Below are 18211 nucleotides of genomic sequence, written 5' to 3' on the forward strand. Positions count from 1 at the left end.
AGGGCAGGGAAAATGGTCAAAACCCAGAAAACTAGAAAACAGGGACTAGAGATGAAAACCAGTAGTGCGGGAAAGCCGCTGGTAAGCCTGAGGAGACAAGACAAACTGGCAATAGACAAACAGAAAACACAGGTATAAATGCACAGTGGAAGATGGGGGAAATGGGCGACACCTGGAGGGGGATGGAAGTAACTACAAGACAGTTCAAACAGATCAGGGTGTGACACCGCGCAACTTATCTCGTGGCTCGTTAAGCAAATGTTTACTCCTGCACTTATTTAGGGTCGCCATAACAACGGGGTTGAATACTTATTGACTCAAGAAACTTCAGCTTTACATTTTGTATTATTTTTCTTTGGGGGCAGAATTCCACTTTGACATTGTGAGGTTTTGTATTTAGGCCTGTGACAGTATTTTAGTACATTTAGTACATTTTAAATTCTGGCTGTAACACAGCAAAATGTGTAAAAAAAAAGACAAGGCACTGTCGACACAGCATTTACACAGAGCTGACGACTGTTAAACGAGACTATTGAGACTGTGTTCCCATCTCTGAGCCCATAGTTACTGATCAATAGTGTTGGCATCGGGGGTAGGGGTCTGACCGTTTACTACATACACCTACACTGGTGTGCATAGAGGGGATACCTTGGGGGGGCGAAGAAAAAAGCTTCACAGAGAGAGTATGAGCATCGTGCATGACCTGCCTGTTATCTATTTTAACCTTGATGTTCGACAACTTAAAATGCTATCGATCCAATTCCGTTTGAAATCTTCCACACAGAGCAGTATTTTCCCTGAACTGCTTCCTTATATCCAAACCCTCCAAGCACTCAGACAGGAGGTGGTGCGTAACGTGAGAGTGAGAGGACACAACACACTGACCAGAAACGTGTCTGAATATGTTTCTTTTTTTGAAACAGAGAGAGAGGGGTGGGATCGCATAAAATGAAGGTTTCTCCCTAGGTAGGCAGGCTTGAGCAACACAAACAAGGAGAGAGGGAAGGAAGCAGGAAGAGAGAGTGGATTCTGGCACGTAAAAACGTTATATTCAACATTGTAGTCAAAGGGACAGAGGAGGTGTGGAGAAGTGCAAGCATATTCAAAGCCTCACTTCTACCTCTGCAGTCCTACTACAAGGATCCAGGTGGACCCCTAAAGACCACCAGGCAAACACCGACCTCAACAACCAGAGACTACCTGATTAGGACCGAGAGTGAAAGACTGACAGGCAATAGTAATCTGGTTAACCTCATGTAAGTGACACAATTTGATCATTTAATTCTTACGATTCTATGCCGTGGAATAACCATCTTGTTTTAAGATCATTTAGCTATTTGATTTTTCAATTGTAGGTATGCAAATATTTATCAAAACGTATTTCATGAAATATTTTATTAAATATATAGCCCATAGAAATGTGTTGACTAGCACATTCATAAAAGACAGTCAAAAAATAAATAATGAGGAATAAGGTCTTGAAGTGTTTGTCCTATATTTAGGAAATATAAGAAAGCTCAGGATATATATATATATATATATATATATATATATATATATATATATATATATATATATATATATATATATATATAAAGGGGGTAGGCACAGAACTAACTTCATACTTCCATAATTTAAAAAAATATAGTACCGGTTACCTTCACACTTGTGGGGGTCGTGTTATTGTCCCCCTTTTCCATAGAATGGACATAACAATCTGAAGGCCAAACTGTTCGGACACTACAGATGGTTTTTGTGAGAAGACACATTTTTGGGATGTCTCATGGTCTGACAAACACCGCTGTAGCTCAGCCACCTTCCACGCAAATGCAAAAGGCTGCCACAGTTTGCAGATATTTCTAACATAAACTGACAGATTTTGATGGGGATTATTTTATTGTGTTACTTAGATTGATGCACCGGTACGTCAATAGACTCTATGGGGTTCAATAAGCCATGTTGTGTTGTGTATTGTTGTGTGTTGCAACCTGGACTCAGGGCTTGACGTAACATAGTAAAATGAAATCCAGGATACTCCAATTATTGTGATATGTTACGTTTCGTATGGTACATATGGTTCATCCATTTTGTACGATATGTTACAAATGACAATTCGTATGATACGTTACGATTTGCAATTCGTTCAATATTTTATGAATTTCAATTCATATAAACGTTACGAATTTACAAAATGTATGATATGTTCCGTATTCCAATTTGTGTGGCTGATTAATGTTAAGGTTAGGGTTAAGGTTAGGGTTAGGAGTTAGGTTCAATTGTTAAGGTTAGGCTTTAGGGGAAGGGTTAGTTGCAAAGTAGCTAAAAGTGCTAATTAGCTAAAATGCTAAAGTTGTCCTTGATGAACACAAAACATTTGGGTTGTTAGATGTTTACTTATACACCTACCCATTCACCCCGTCCAACCACCCTAGTTTTGATTTTGCATTAAGTAACCTTCTGTCTCGTGTAACCATACCAAACGTAACATATCATACTAATTTGAGTGTCCCAGATTTACATTTACTATGCTACGTCTAGTCTATGAGGCCAGGCTGTGCATTATTGTGCATAGGTCAGGAGAGAACATTGATAAAAATGATATTCGGTAAGAGGATGGTCAATGTCCATTTTGATTGAGCTTGCACTAAGATTTAAATATAGTGATTGTGAGATACTCAAGGTTAGGTATTGGGACACTAAAGCAAACGTAATAAACCACTCCACACAACTATAGAGCCCTGAGGGTAACGTTAGTTCAGCAGTGCCAGTCTGGATAATATTTAACCAATCCCAGACAATTTTGTACAGACTATGCATACATAGTGTACTTGTAAAATGCCGTCCAAATCCCGTGAATCGACCTCATGGAAATTGTGTCTGTTGTAATTTAGCTATGCAAATATCCACTGGTCAGGAACACTCACAAGCAGATAATTTGGTTTGGATAGCTCCTATATGTTGACTGGGTATTTTTGACAGTCAAATCATCTTTGGTTTGACACTGTCAGATACTGTCATTGCTGTGGAGACGATTCAAATTCACAAATTCACACTCTCTCTCGCTCTGCATCCCTCAATCATTGTCTCTGTCTCCCTCCGTTCAGACTCTTTATTTCAATGTCTGAACTTTTTGTTTATCACAGTTGGGTGGCAATAACATGAACAGTTCATGGTGACACGTCGATTGTACTGTACTATGGAACAGCGTTTTGTTATCTATTGCTGACATATTAACGTCTTATTCAGAAGATATTTGGGTTCGGCGGGGCTCATTTAACGGAGGCGAACTTTGAAACCAATAGAAAGCTCTGCACTTGCATTACTTCCTTGTTCTGAAGTTGGAAAACAGTAGTGTGATGAGAGGGCCAGGGGTCACACCGTGGGTCATCGTGGATTACAATCAGCTTCTGTTCTCAACAGCGGACCATTCTCTTTAATCCTGTCCTCTCTTTGTCTCTCTCTCTCTCTCTCTCTCTCTCTCTCTAACTGTCCCTCTCTCTTGCTCACTCTCACATAACCTCTCGGACAACGCGAGACCACATAGGTTCTGCAAAAGTAAACCGGGCAATTTGCACAAACATAGACTGGTTTTGACTTTGTTGATCCCTTGAGTACATTGTAAACCTTAGGTATGACTCCTTGATGCTTTTGTGTAGCATGACCACAAAACCACAGATCTGTATTGAAGTCAGAGTTCATTTGTTAGCATTGTTCAATGAGGAAACAGTCGGGCTCACAGTGAAGTAAGTTATTGGATTATGAATCACTTAGAGTATGCAAGCTGTTAGTTGACATCAAAGGAAAATGGACCTATTGTTGACCATTGACTGGAAGGAAGGAAACATTGAGAACCCAGAAGGAAACGGACCGATTATTTACTCCAGTGACACAATTAAAACGTTTCCAGAAATGTCACCCCTGTGCCACACTTAGCCTGAGGGGTGGAGGGATATTATATCAAGCTTTTGTGGCAATACGATTGACAAATCCCCGAGTGAGGAGTTTTTTTGAACAAGGGGAGTTACAGTAGAAAAAACAGTCTCCGTCCCAAAATATGATTGTGATCACGTATGCATTCCTGGGTTATGAGACATATGTGCTCTGGCTCAGAGAGCATCGTGGGACTGGAACTCCGACTGATTCTACAGACTCCTAATTATTCAGTCAAAACAACAGGACAGGACTGGCCCACGCCCTGACCTGAAGACGACTCACTACACACACCAGGTGCTTGTGTTTGAGTGTGTGCGTGCGCGTCTTTGCCCGTCTGCGTGTGTCTGCTCCTGGGTGTCCGCGCATATTTGTGCGCGTGCATTTTTTCATGCATTCATGGACGAGATAGGGGAACAGAAAAAGAGAGAGATAGCGCCACCAGACCAGTCGAGCTCGTTTGCGTGAGGAGAGAGATAGAGGAAGTACACATGGAGAGAGAGGAGGGCATAAGGTGTCCTATTACAGATAATGGTTTGGTGTTGTTTGGCGAGCATGGGGCTGGGTCACTCACAACAAATCCCTGTGGATTTCAGCAGCACGGATACGCACAGGAACACACCGGCAGTCGCTAATACAGCAGCATACTTTTACAGCAGCAGGGCAAGTTAGGCAGCCTGCAGGACAGATCGAGTTTCGCCGCCGGTGAATTGAGGGACAAAGAACAGGGTTTCGAGAGGGCGAGAGAGAAAGATAGAAAGAGAGAGAGAGCGAGAGAGAGAGAGAAGGAAGAGAGAATAACCATACAGACCGGCACAGAGTTGTGAGAGGTAAAACTGTGGAGGTAGAGGGAGAGGAGGTACAAGACGAAGGGGAAGGGAGACTGTCGAAGGGAGTTCTACTCGCTCCAGAGACCGAAGGGCAGTGCATCCTCTGTACCCTGTGACCTGTGAGTCTGGGCCAGCTGAGAGGGGACTTCAGCACCATGAGTGTGAGTAGAGATGGAGACCACCGTCTGTGAAGATAGGGGATCAGGCCAATCGCCTGTGGAGTAGCATCGATCACCTGTCACTCAGCTCTTACTGTGGACTCGTACGGTAGTGGTTTACAGGTTCACACGGATGAGACTTTAGAGAAAAACGAAACATATGGGATGACATGGCCATGTGTACCTGTCTATAAATGTACAGTCCGTGTGTTTAGCGAACAATTGTTATATATGCACATAGTCCCTTGCAAAGCAAAGCGATCCTCAAGTGCATTTTAAAGTATTGCCATGTTGAAGTTTTAAAGTCTCATTTTGAGGCGAGTGTTCTGACAATGTCTAGATTCTTGTGAGATCGATATGTGTGAAATAGACGTAGATTCGGGTTATTGGTATTGTACACGTCTGTAGTTTTTGTGGTCAGCCTGCAGCATTACGTAGGGAAGACGATGTGCCTTGGTGCCGGAAAGACTAAGTGATCAGCGGTCAGTTTGTGTACGGAACTGGTGTGCATTTGCGTGTGTATGCATAAATGTGTCTGCGTGTTTGTTGCAATCCGCAAAGCAGAGAGAGCACCTTTGAATACGCCAAGGTGAAACATGCCAAGTGATTTTATCAGTGAAACCATCTGTGGCTCAGCTCTGCTTCCCTAGGTGCTTCCTCAAATGCAAACTGGGTCTAGTCCCAGTGTTTACTCTACTGCCTGGGCCAAGTGGGCCAAACTACCTGAACACACCTCTGTCTTGCTCCCTCACAAGCATGTACATTTGCATACATCTGTCTACATGTCACTTCTATATATTTAACTTATCCTCGCTCTCCTCTCTCTCTCTCTCTCTCTCTCTGTGTCTCTGTCTCGCTCTGCATATTTCTCTCTCTCTCTGGGATTTTATTCCACCACACCTTGTAAGTGTATGCCAACTGTTTGTCAAATTGAATTCTTGCAATGAGGTCATCATTGACATACAGTAGATTGTCTGATTCAGGTTTCGGTTGTGCTTTTAGATATCGTGTTGCAAAGTAGGCGATCCTTCAAGATGCACATTTGAGTAAATGAATGGAGAAGGGCCAGCAGTTAGTGACCTCTAGTTTATATGTGGTCTATAAATCACTAGGAGTCTCTGTTTTCAATAGTTTGCTATGCACTGTATATTGCTGGTCACCTTTGATGAAACCTTGCAGGCTTTTCTGTTGAGTTTGGTACTGGGCAGTCAGCTGTCAGCTCCAAGATGTGTATAGTCACATGTCAAGTTGAACTGGCTCCCCCTCCTCTTCTCCCACCTCTTTCTCTCCTTTCTGTTCGCTCTTTGTAACCATATTTCCTGGTCACACAGCCTGCTGATGTTCACCTAGATACGTTTGTGTTTACAGTACATCTACGTGGAGAGTTCCACCAACCAGCAGCGTCTCTATGACTCATGCAAATCATAAGAGATTTTGAATGACACACTCACACGTCTCTGTGCGTGTGAGTGTGTCATTCAAATCAACATTTCCTTATGGTCCGTGTGCACAGGAATGCAATCCGTGTTGTGTTTAATGCTAATCGTATGGGAGCGATTTCTTTCACTTATCTGGCATTGTCTTTCAACACTTTTCCTAAATGAGTAAGCATTTTCCTTAATGAAAGACTGGTACCATACCCTGTAACCCGTCCAAATTATTTTTATATAATGGAAGATTATACCGTATGTGAATCAAATATCAATATGAAGTTAGCTTTTTAGGTAAACTTGTGAATCTCTGGTCTTACTGTTGTGTTACATGTGGAAGACCTCCAAGGCAAATTGAACGCAAACCCATGTCTAGCAGTTACTTCATTTGAGGTTTTGCCATAGGACACTTACAGTCAGGCACAGTGTGTCTGCCTCTCTGACACACATAGCCCCCCCCATTTTGTTATGCTACAGCCTTCTTCTAAAATGTATTTAAAAAATAAATAATAATCCCATCAAACCACACACAATACCCCGTAATGACAAAGCAAAAACAGGTTTTTAGAAATGTTTGCAAATGTATACAACATTTAAAACAGAAATACCTTACTTACATAAATATTCAGACCCTTTTGCTATGGTACTCTATATTGAGCTCAGGTGCCTCCCGTTTTCATTGATCATCCTTAAGATGTTTTTACAACTTGATTGGAGTCCACCTGTGGTCAATTCAATTGATTGGACATGATTTGAAAAAGCACAAGCCTGTCTATATAAGGTCCCAAAGTTGACAGTGCATGCCAGAGCAAAAACCAAGCCATGTGGTCAAAGGAATTGTCCGTAGAGCTCCGAGACAGGATTGTGTCATGGCACAGATCTGGTTAAGGGTACCAAAACATTTCTGCAGCATTGAAAGTCCCCAAGAACACAGTGGCCTACATCATTCTAAAATGAAGTTTGGAACCGACAAGACTCTTCCTGGAGCTGGCCACCCGGCCAAACTGAGAAATTGGGGGAGAAGGGCCTTGGTCAGAGAAGTGACCAAGAACATGATGGTCACAATCAAAGTGCTCCAGAGTTCCTCTGTGGAGATGGGAGAACCTTCCAGTAGGAAAACCATCTGCAGCACTCCACCAATCAGGCCTTTATGGTAGAGTGGCCAGACGGAAGCCACACCTCGGTTAAAGGCACATGAAAGCCTGCTTGGAGTTTGCCAGAAGGCACCTAAAGGACTCAGATCATGAGAGTCAATATTCTCTGGTGTGATGAAATCAAGATTGGAGGAAAATTGGCACCATCCCTATGGTGAAGCATGGTGGTGGCAGCATCATGCTGTGGGGATGTTTTTTAGCAGTCAGGACTGGGAGACTAGTCAGGATCGAGAGAAAAATGAACGGAGCAAAGTACAGAGGGATCTTTGATGAAAACCTGGTCCAAAGCTCACAGGACCTCAGACTGGGGTGAAGGTTCATTTTCCAGCAGGACAATAGCCCGAAGCACACAGCCAAGACAACGCAGGAGTGGCTTCTGGACAAGTTTATGAATGTCCTTGAGTGGCCCAGCCAGAGCCCGGACTTGAACCCGATCAAACATCTCTGGAGAGACCTGAAAATAGCTTTTCAGCGACACTCCCCATCTAACCTGACATAGCTTGAGTATGTCTGCAGAGACGAATGGGAGAAACTCCCCAAATACAGGTGTGGCAAGCTTGTAGCGTCATACCCAAGAAGACTCAAAGACTGCATTCAAGTACTGAGTAAACTGTCTGTATACTTATGTTGTAAATGTAATATTTCAGTTTTTATTTTAAATAAATTTGCAAACATTTCTAAAAACCTGTTTTTGCTTTGTCATTATGGGTGTGTAGATTGATAAGGGGGAAAAACAATTGTATCCATTTTCAAATAAGGCTGTAACGTTTCTGAACGCAATGTATGTCCGACTTCTCTTTTTCTACGAAGTTGAGGTTGTTTTGTTGTTCTTCTCCTCTGTTGGTAGATCCCTCTGTTTTAGTTTCCAATTTTAGACCAGTCTCCATGGAGAATAGACAGGAAGACTTGATGCAAGTTATGGGAATACAATGGAAACTGATTTGTTAAAATAGGGTACGCTGTATATTAATACCACTTGAGAATGGCTCACTACCATGTTGCTTGATGTCAACACATACAGCACAAAAGGATTCACCTCCCTTGGTGTTTTTTAAGTTTGTTTCATTACAGCCTGTAATTTAAATGTACTTTTATTTGGATTTCATGGAATGGACATACACAAAATAGTCCAAATTTGTGGAAAAAAAAACTTGTTTAAAAAAATTCAGAAAAAAATGTAAAACGGAAAAGTGGTGCATGCATATGTATTCACCCCCTTTGCTATGAAGCCCCTAAATAAGAACTGGTGCAACCATTTACCTTCAGTAGTCACATAATTAGTTAAATAAAGTCCACCTATGTGCAATCTAAGTGTCACATGATCTCTCACATTATCTCAGTATATATATATGTATATATATATATATATATATATATATATATATATATATATATATATATATATATACCTGTTCTGAAAGACCCCAGAGTCTGCAACAATACTAAGCAAGGGGCACCACCAAGCAAGCGGCAACATGAAGACCAAGGAGCTCTCCAAACAGGTCAGGGACAAAGTTGTGGAGAAGTACAGATCAGGGTTGGGTTGGGTTATAAAACAATATCTGAAACTTTGAACATCCCATAGAGCACCATTAAATCCATTATTAAAAAATGGAAAGAATATGGCATCACAACAAACCTGCCAAGAGAGGGCCACCCACCAAAACGTATGTACCAGGCAAGGGCATTAATCAGAGAGGCAACAAAGAGACCAAATATAACCCTAAAGGAGCTGCAAAGATCCACAGCAGAGATTGGAGTATCTTTCCATAGGACCACTTTAAGCGGTACACTCCACAGAGCTGGGCTTTACGGAAGAGTGACCAGAAAAAAATAAGCAAACATGTTGGGTGTTTGCCAAAGGCATGTATATGGAAGACAGTACTCTGGTCAGATGAGACTAAAAGTGAGCTTTTTAGTCACCAAGGAAAACACTATGTCTGGCGAAAAACCCAACACCTCCATCACCCCGAGAACACCATCCCCATAGTGAAGCATGTTGTGGGGATGTTTTTCATTGGCAGGGACTGGGAAACTGGTCAGAATTGAAGGAATGATGAATGGTGCTAAATACAGGGAAATTCAGTTTCAGTCTTCCAGAGATTTGAGACTGGGATGGAGGTTCACCTTCCAGCAGGACAATGACAATAAGCATACTGCTAAAGCAACACTTGAGCAGTTTAAGGGGAAACATATTTAAATGTCTTGGAATGGCCTAGTCAAAGCACAGACCTCAATCCTATTGAGAATCTGTGGTATGACTTAAAGATTGCTGTACACCAGCAGAACTCATCCAACTTGAAGGAGCTGGAGCAGTATTGCCTTGAAGAATGGGCAAAAATCCCAGTGGCTCAATGTGCCAAGCTTATAGAGACATACCTTATAGAGACTTGCAGCTGTAATCGCCGCAAAAGGCGGCTCTACAAAGTATTGACATTGGGGGAGTGAATAGTTATTCACGCTCAAGTTTTCTGTTTGTTTTTGTCTTATTTCTTGTTTGTTTCGCAAATGTTTTTATTTTGCATCTGCAAGTGGTAGTAGGCATGTTGTGTAAATCAAATGATACAACCCTCCCAAAAATCTATTTTAATTCCAGGTTGTAAGGCAACAAAATAAGAAAAATGCCAAGTGGGTGAATACTTTCACAAGCAACTGTATTTGGGGTTTAATGGTATAATCTGTAAACAAAAGCACAGAACTGTAAATACAGAAGACCAGCAGCAGGTAAGCACTGTGTTTACCCAGCCACTAAGAGCCCTGTCCCTCCCTATAGCAACCATGACCCTCCATATCTGCAGGATGGTGTATTGTATGGGGGGGGGGGGCACGCCCATATTAGCACAGCCTCAGTCTCAGCAGGACTTGGGTTCGCTGTTGCTCAGCATGTCAGGAAGGACCAGGTGACAGACTGTAGACTTTACACATAGTGTATTAGTCTGGTGACAGATTTGTACAGTATTTGTGCCGCCAGTTGGAGAGATCTGACTGAACAGCCAGTACTGTAGATACCTAACAGACTGCTGGAGAGCCCTGTCATTGGTACTTTGGGATGTTGTTGCTTTCGGGTCGTGACGGTTGTTTCACCAGTCAGCAGGTTTCATCCACCGGGGTAATGACTTATGACTCATGACAGCTATGCTGGCAGGTACTTGCGTTGCTGTACAACTGAACAACTCTATAATCATGAACACAATGTCATTTAGAGAACAGTAAAGCTGGGGCAGAGCTGTCAATTACATTACTTAATTCAAGTTATCTATAGCTTGACTCATTATATTACTGTGTGTATATAACATGCTCCACCATTTAAGATCTATTGTCCTTAAATGGAGTGGAATCGAACAGCGTAAAGCAACTACACAAAGAGCAGAGAGCCACACCTGAGCCTGTGTCATATGACTGTCTCTGTCTCTGTGTCGGACCGGGCCTTGGAATTGTGCCCACGGCACTAGGAGTGACAGTCAAACACAACCTTGTGATGGGAGGCACACTGTGTTTCATGTGTGTGCTCCTGATCCAATCTGTCATGCCTCCCCTTCTCTCGGCCCTAGAACCTCACACTCGTACACAATGTCACACATTCTGCACTGAGCACAGTAAGATTCCCTTTGTCTCATTCACTGTCTCTCTCTCTCTCTCTCTCTCTCCAGACTGACACCTGGCTCGCTGAAGAAAGCAATAGACCATTAAATCCTAGACAACAAGGTAAGCCATTGTTGTGGAATTGATACATTTTGAAATAATATTGCACAAGTACTGAAGACTATGCAATGTCATACTGTCCCAATTATGCTTTAGTTGCACGTGTCTACGTTTGAAATAGCTAGAAAATGCTGATTGCTCTGTCTCTATCTTCCTCTCTCTCAGTTGCAGTGCGGCCTGGTCGGAAAAGAAAACTCATGACGGCGCCGAACTCCCAGAAAGGGAAGTCCTCGTCGAGGAAGAGGGTCCTGATCACCGTGTTGATGGTACTGGTAGTGCTGGGGATCCTGGTCACGGCTGGATACTTCAGTGAGTCCAGCTTCAACACCTATCATACCTGCATCCCAAACGGCACCCTGTTCCCTACGTAGTGCACAGCGCCCATAGGGATCAAGAGTAGCGCAGTCAAAAGTATTGCAATATGTAGGGAATAGGGTGCCGTTTGGGACTCAAGCCCACCTCTGCACCCTCTCCCAACCTTTGCTAACACAAGACATACTAGTACTTTACCCCCTCTGTGCAAATGCTCAATGAATCACAATCAAACACTAGTGTGAATGTTTCATTTCAGTCGCCAAACCATATTATTTCAAGAACCTGTATCTGTCTTCGGTACTAACTCCTCCTTTCACCCCCCCCCTTCCATTCTGTCCCCAGTCGCACAGCTGATCAACAGTAAGTTCTTCTTCTGCTCCCGTTCGGTGAAGTTCATTCCCCTGGACAAAGCGTGTAATGGGATGGCGGACTGTTCAGGAGGAGAGGACGAGCTCACCTGTGTGACCAACATGACGGTCAACACTACCTTTCCAGGTAAACACACACACATGCACAAACACACAAGCATGCATACATGTACACACACACACGGACAGGTACTCACACACACCACTCCATCTATACATCTTTATACATCTGTCTCTGTGTCACTTCTATATGTTTCCTCTCATTCTTATACTCACTCACTCACTCACTCACTCACTCACTCACTCACTCACTCACTCACTCACACTCTCTCTCTCTCTTTGTCTCTCTCTCTCTTTGTCTCTCTCTCTCACACTCTCTCTCTCTCTTTGTCTCTCTCTCTCTTTCTCTCTCTCTCTGTCTCTCTCTCTCTCTCCATTTCTCTGTGCAGTGCGTCTGGTCTCTGAGCAGAGTGTTCTCCAGATCTACAGTGCTGGGACAGGATGGAGGAGTGTGTGTAGTGAGGACTGGACCCAGCAACACACAGAGAAAGCCTGTCAACAGCTGGGCTACACCTAGTGGGTCTCCTCCCAACCTCACTCACTCACTCACTCACTCACTCACTCACTCACTCACTCACTCACTCACTCACTCACTCACTCACTCACTCACTCACTCACTCACTCACTCACTCACTCACTCACTCACTCACTCACTCACTCACTCACTCAGCAGCTTAGCTACAGTTTCCCCCTTAACATAGTCAGTTTCTCTTAAATGTCTTTAAAATGTCTCTCCGTCTCCACTCGTTCCCACAGTAAACCCATCAGTAGTACCATCTCAGTGAGGAACTTGTCCTCGTCCCTGAAGACAGGAGCGTTCTCAGGGGTCAGGGTCGCAGCCGAAACCACCCCCATTTACCAGACTGTCATTGACCGGTAAGCATTAGAAGACACTTTCCAGCTGTGAGATTTAGTTTCAACAGAAAGGAGAACGGAATCAGTAAAAATATACACAGTTCCTTGGTATCAAATACGGTTGGATAATTATCTTCATCAGTGCAGTAAATGGAGAATTGAAACAGGTCTAAAGGAATGTTCCCCACTTTGGGTACTTCTGTCTGTACTTCTCTTATGGTACTTGTCTTATTTTCACCGGGCCATAATTGTAAACAGTCATTTGTTCTTTATTGAACTGCCTTGTAAAATAAAAGTTGAATAAAAGTCAATGACTATATTGACCATGCAGCTATGCCTGCATCACTGTTACACTGTTCACGATGCAGTGTTTCTGTTGGTTCACGCCCATCCCCCTGCCACTGTTTGTAGTAAGATGGCTCGTTAGGCTCAGGCAGTTGTGACATGTCAAATAGAAGGCATGAATGCCACTCATGACAGATTGGTATGGCATCACCATGTCTGTTTACTCTAAAACAGCCAAAGGAACTGGGAAAACAGGTCCTCTTTTTTTCTTTTCTTCTGCTTCCTTTTCTTGTCTCTCTCTACTTGTGACGCGTACAACTGAGTCATTGTTACGCATACTCCCTCTCCAACTCCCAGCGTACACGTTACAGTCATCTCTCTCTCTCGATGTGTGTTTCTGACTGTGCAATACTCTCTGTTTTTCTGACACCAACCATTTAGGAGTTTCTGTTCTTTCCCTGTCCTTGTTTCCGTAATTAGAGGAAACAACAAGTACGAGTATGTGATGTCTGACTGACACTAAACCAACACTGAAGATTAACTCTGGAATCTGTCTCAATATCGACCTATGATGTTTGGCAATCGCGCTTTGAACGTGTTTCTATGCACACCACGTGGGATGTGTGTATGTACTGTGTGTTGAATTCCCCTCTCTGTTTGATTCCAGCCAGGTGTGTAACTCAGGATCCGTGATCTCACTGACCTGCTCCGGTAAGCCTCTGCCTCTGATGCGCAGCCTCACACTGCAGTGCATTCGGAAAGTAGTCAGACCCCTTGACTTGATGTCACGTTACAGCAAGGGTGGGCAATTCCTGTCCTCGAGGGCCTAATTGGTGTCACAGTTTTGCCCCAGCTCACACACCTGACTCCAATAATCACCAAATCATGAGCTTCAGTTTAGAATGCAATTTGATTAATCGGCTGTGTTTGCTAGGGATGGAGAAAAAGGGACACCTCTCAGGCCCTCGAGGACTGGAGTTGACCACCCCTGCGTTACAACAGTATTCTAAAATGGATTGAATAAAATAATTCCTCGACAATCTACACACAATACTCCATAACGACAAAGTGAAAACAGGTTTGTAGACATTTTTGCACATTTATTAAAAATAAAAACAAATACCTTATGGAGTTCAAGTGCATCCTGTTTCACCTGTGGTAAATTCAATTGATTGGACATGATTTGGAAAGACACACACCTGTCTATATAAGGTCCCACATTTGACAGTGCATTTCTGAGCAAAAACCAAACCACGAGGTTGAAGGAATTGTCCGTAGAGCTCTGAGACAGGATTGTGTTGAGGCACAGATCTGGGGAAGGGTACCAAAAAATGTCTGCATCATTGAAGGTCCCCAGGAACACAGTTGGCTCCATCATTCTTAAATGGAATAAAATTGGAACCACCAACACTCTTCCTGGAGCTGGCCGCCTGGACAAACTGAGACATCAGGGGAGAAGGGCATTGGTCAGAGAAGCCGATGGTCACTCTAACAGAGCTCCAGAGTTCCTCTGTGGAGATGGTAGAACCTTCCAGTAGGACAACAATCTCTGCGGCATTTCACCAATCAGGCCTTTATGGTAGAGTGACCAGATGGAAGCCTCTCCCACTCTACTGGACTCCCCCACTCTTCCCCCCCCCGACTGATCATTGGCAAAAGAGTGATATTCATCATCCAAGTTCTCTAGGAATTGAGTTATACAAGAGATAGCAACAGAAATACTGACACACAAAGACAGACAGATAGGTTTGGATTACAATCTCCATCTCCGACAGTGATGGAGAGTGCAGGCAAACATGACAGGATCCAAGCAACAAGCCACTTTGTAAAGGGTCCGTGCTAGATTGAGTGTGTTACTTAACTAACAGGTAGCAACGCTAACTGCCAAAGTTCTCATTTGCGTTTTACCCCACTGCCAATTCTAAATTTTCTCGTCAAAGGCAACTTCTGTGCTTTACGAAACTGTCTTTCCCCTGTGTGTGTGTCAGACTGTGGAGAGCGGGGGAGATCGGACCGTATCGTGGGGGGTGTGGATGCATCTATAGAAGAGTGGCCGTGGCAGGTGAGCCTGCAGCAGAACGGACAACACACCTGTGGAGGGTCACTGGTGTCACCGCGCTGGGTCGTCACAGCAGCGCACTGCTTCTCTGGGTCAGTACCACTGGACACCCAATAGGGTGCCAGGTAGCCTAGCGGTTAAGAGCGTTGGGCCAGTAACCGGAAAGCTGCTGGTTCGAATCCCTGAGCCCAACTCGATGAAAAATGCGTTGATGTGCCCTTGAGCAAGGCACTTAACCCTAATTGGTGTCTGCTAAATTACAAAAATGTAAAATCACATACACCCTAGAATGTGTGTGTATCCACTCTGGATATCTACAGCTAGCTTAACCAGACATAAATGATTTAACTCTGACCATCCAATATGGGAACTCTCATAAAGTAAGCAATCGTATACTATGCTTAAGCATCTAGAGACAGAGGTCCTGCTGTTAACCCCTGTACCTCTTCCCTCTCCTGGTCCTACAGTAGTAAGAAAGAGCTGAGTCGCTGGCAGGTGGTGTCTGGGAGGACTTACATGGGCACCCTGGGAGGCTCATATGTAGACAGGATCATACTGAACGGACAATACAACGCAGCCCGCAACGACTACGACCTGGCCATGATGAGGCTGACCAAACCCATCACTGTAGGAAGTAAGTCACTTCCCCAACGTGACATTTTAGCAACACACAGACTGTGGTACTGAATTAGCTGGACAGTTCCCGGTTTCTCAAAGGCTAGACATAACAAAAGCCCCACATCCACCTATTCTTGTTTTGAATTGCCTTAACACGAAGAACATTTCTCAGCACTCTCAAAAATGAATGTCAAAGCACTACATAATGAGATGGAAATATCTACTCGTAAAAGCAGTTCGATTCCAGGAAGAGAGAATCCATTCATGGTAGATTCTGACCTCTAGTGGCCAATTTATCAAACTGTCAATTTCAATGAGTCTTGCAGCATGGGACATCCCTCTAGGGAAATACTGTATATTTAGACTGTAAAGAGAGTAGACTGTGATTGATTTATGTCATTAAAGTTCCGTTTCCTCCACCAGACTCTCGTCGGCCCGTGTGTTTGCCCCCTAAGCACCTGGGCCTGAAGGCAGGAGACACTATGACTGTGACAGGCTGGGGCTACCTGGAGGAGAAGGGTGAGCACAGAGCAAACAAAACGTGCCTTTCTATCACCCTCTTCATCTCTATCCAACAAGCACACATGCACCAAGTGATTCTCACAGAATGTGAGTAGTCACTTTCTCCTCTTCTCCTCCTTCTCATCCCTCTGTCACCTTTTCTCTCTCAGGTAAAGTGTCTCCTGTCCTCCAGAAGGCTACCCTTCCCCTTATAGACAGCGCCCAGTGCTCCAGTCCCACTGTCTACGGTTCCTCAATTACTCCCAGGATGCTTTGCGCTGGTTACCTGAAGGGCAAAGTGGACGCATGTCAGGTACGAAGTGGAATGTTCGCTTTGAGGAAAAACAGAAGAGAAACTAAGATAGATTTTGGCGTGAATACGTTCAACGACTCGTCCTGTAAGAAAACAAAACGGGAAGACCTTATGACACTCTATCGAGTATCCACCCTCAACTTTGGCAGTTGCCATATGTGTATAGTGCGTAATTCCGGTGTACCTAAATGCCATTGTTGGGTCATGTGTTGTAGGGAGACAGTGGTGGTCCTCTTGTGTACCTGTCAGAACAATGGCAGCTGGTGGGGGTGGTGAGCTGGGGGATCGGCTGTGCCAGAGAGGGTCGACCAGGGGTCTACTGTAACGTGGACGATATGCTCAACTGGATCCACACTGTCATGGAGGTATGTATATATGTCTGTTCACACAGGAGAGGCAAGGAGCTAGTGCATTTCAATAGTGTTTCTTTGCACTTTGTTCTATGTAAAGTCTAGATGAGGTGTGCTGCTGCCCTGATAGTGTGTTTTACACAATGTAATAGTTTGACCATGTGTACTTTATTCTTCTAGAAAAACCCTTGAAGCCTCAAACCATGACTAAGAGGCTCTATCGCGTTGGGCTACCCGATTTCAGCAGATCTACGTAGAGCTCTGTCATGGGAATAGAAGAGGAATCCTCTTCAAAGTGCAATTTTAAAACCCCTACAACAATACATAACTCAAACCAACACGCACACACATGCCCGCACACTCAGATCGGCACAAAAGTGCACGGACGCAAACACACACGGACGCACTCCTTCTTTACTATAACAGGTTATCCACGGAGTGGCTTGTGCCATTTGTTTTAGGTATCTCAGGGACCACTGACGTGGCAGTGTAAAACGGTCGCTTTAGGCGACAGTCGGTCTGGGTTCCGCGTCCCAAACGGCACCCTATTGTCTTTTTAAAGTGCACGACTTTTGATCAGAACACTCGGGTGAAAGTGGTGCACTGTCAAGGGAATAGGGGTCCATTTGGGACCTGGCTGAGCACTTGAGACAGGACTCTCACCAAGTGCCTCTGCCGTCTCTCTTTGTCAACGAGGTTGCGAGAAGGGTGGGTGAAATGTCTTCATGAAAATATGTGTAGATAAAGTATATGTGCCAGGCAGTGGAAAATGTGCTTTTTTTACCAAATGTTAAATGAGTATGGGTGCTGTGATGTGACGTGAACCTCTCTTCTTAGTATATGTCAGTGGAGGGGTCATTAGTCTCATGGAAATACCGTGTTGTAGATCCCATCAGGGATTCACTTGTGCACTTTCAGGTGGTCAGACCTATTCACGGTCTGCCAATAGACTTCCAGTGTGCAATTGGAATAATCCCTACAATATGCACATTTGCAAGGTTCTGATTAATGACGTGTTTTTTTTTGTTTATTGTTGTTGACATTGTGAACATTTCCTTTCTTTGTATAGCTGTACATATTGTATTACGACGCAGACGTTGTTGTCTGTGTAAGATGAGAATGTCTGTATTGCACGTGTTGTTGGTATGTTTTATAAAGGGATGCCTGTGTTAAATAAATGATCAGATTGGGATGAACTTTGAGGAATTGGATGTGTCTCGGAAGTATGTGACTGTAATGATTAAACCCTGCATTCATGACGTGTAAGTCTGAGTCATCCAGTG

At 43.8% G+C, this 18211-nt stretch overlaps 1 protein-coding gene across 2 annotated transcripts; it reads left to right on the plus strand.

Moving 5' to 3' along the window:
• Positions 1–853: 853 nt before the first annotated feature.
• tmprss4a (transmembrane serine protease 4a) lies at positions 854–18130 on the plus strand. 2 transcript variants are annotated; one of them, XM_064974280.1, is made up of 13 exons: positions 854–1256; positions 11153–11207; positions 11370–11513; positions 11862–12014; positions 12337–12463; positions 12704–12823; positions 13755–13798; positions 15076–15238; positions 15614–15780; positions 16188–16283; positions 16436–16578; positions 16794–16943; positions 17109–18130. In XM_064974280.1, the coding sequence occupies exons 3-13, from the start codon at positions 11402–11404 to the stop codon at positions 17118–17120; spliced, it is 1287 nt and encodes a 428-aa protein (XP_064830352.1). In that variant the 5' UTR covers positions 854–1256; positions 11153–11207; positions 11370–11401; the 3' UTR covers positions 17121–18130. The 2 variants fall into 2 exon arrangements, with proteins under 2 accessions (XP_064830352.1, XP_064830351.1); XM_064974279.1 differs by lacking the exon at positions 854–1256 and adding an exon at positions 4389–4921.
• Positions 18131–18211: the final 81 nt, after the last annotated feature.

Source organism: Oncorhynchus masou, chromosome 9 (assembly GCF_036934945.1).
Source record: "Oncorhynchus masou masou isolate Uvic2021 chromosome 9, UVic_Omas_1.1, whole genome shotgun sequence".
Taxonomy (NCBI): Eukaryota; Metazoa; Chordata; class Actinopteri; order Salmoniformes; family Salmonidae; genus Oncorhynchus; species Oncorhynchus masou.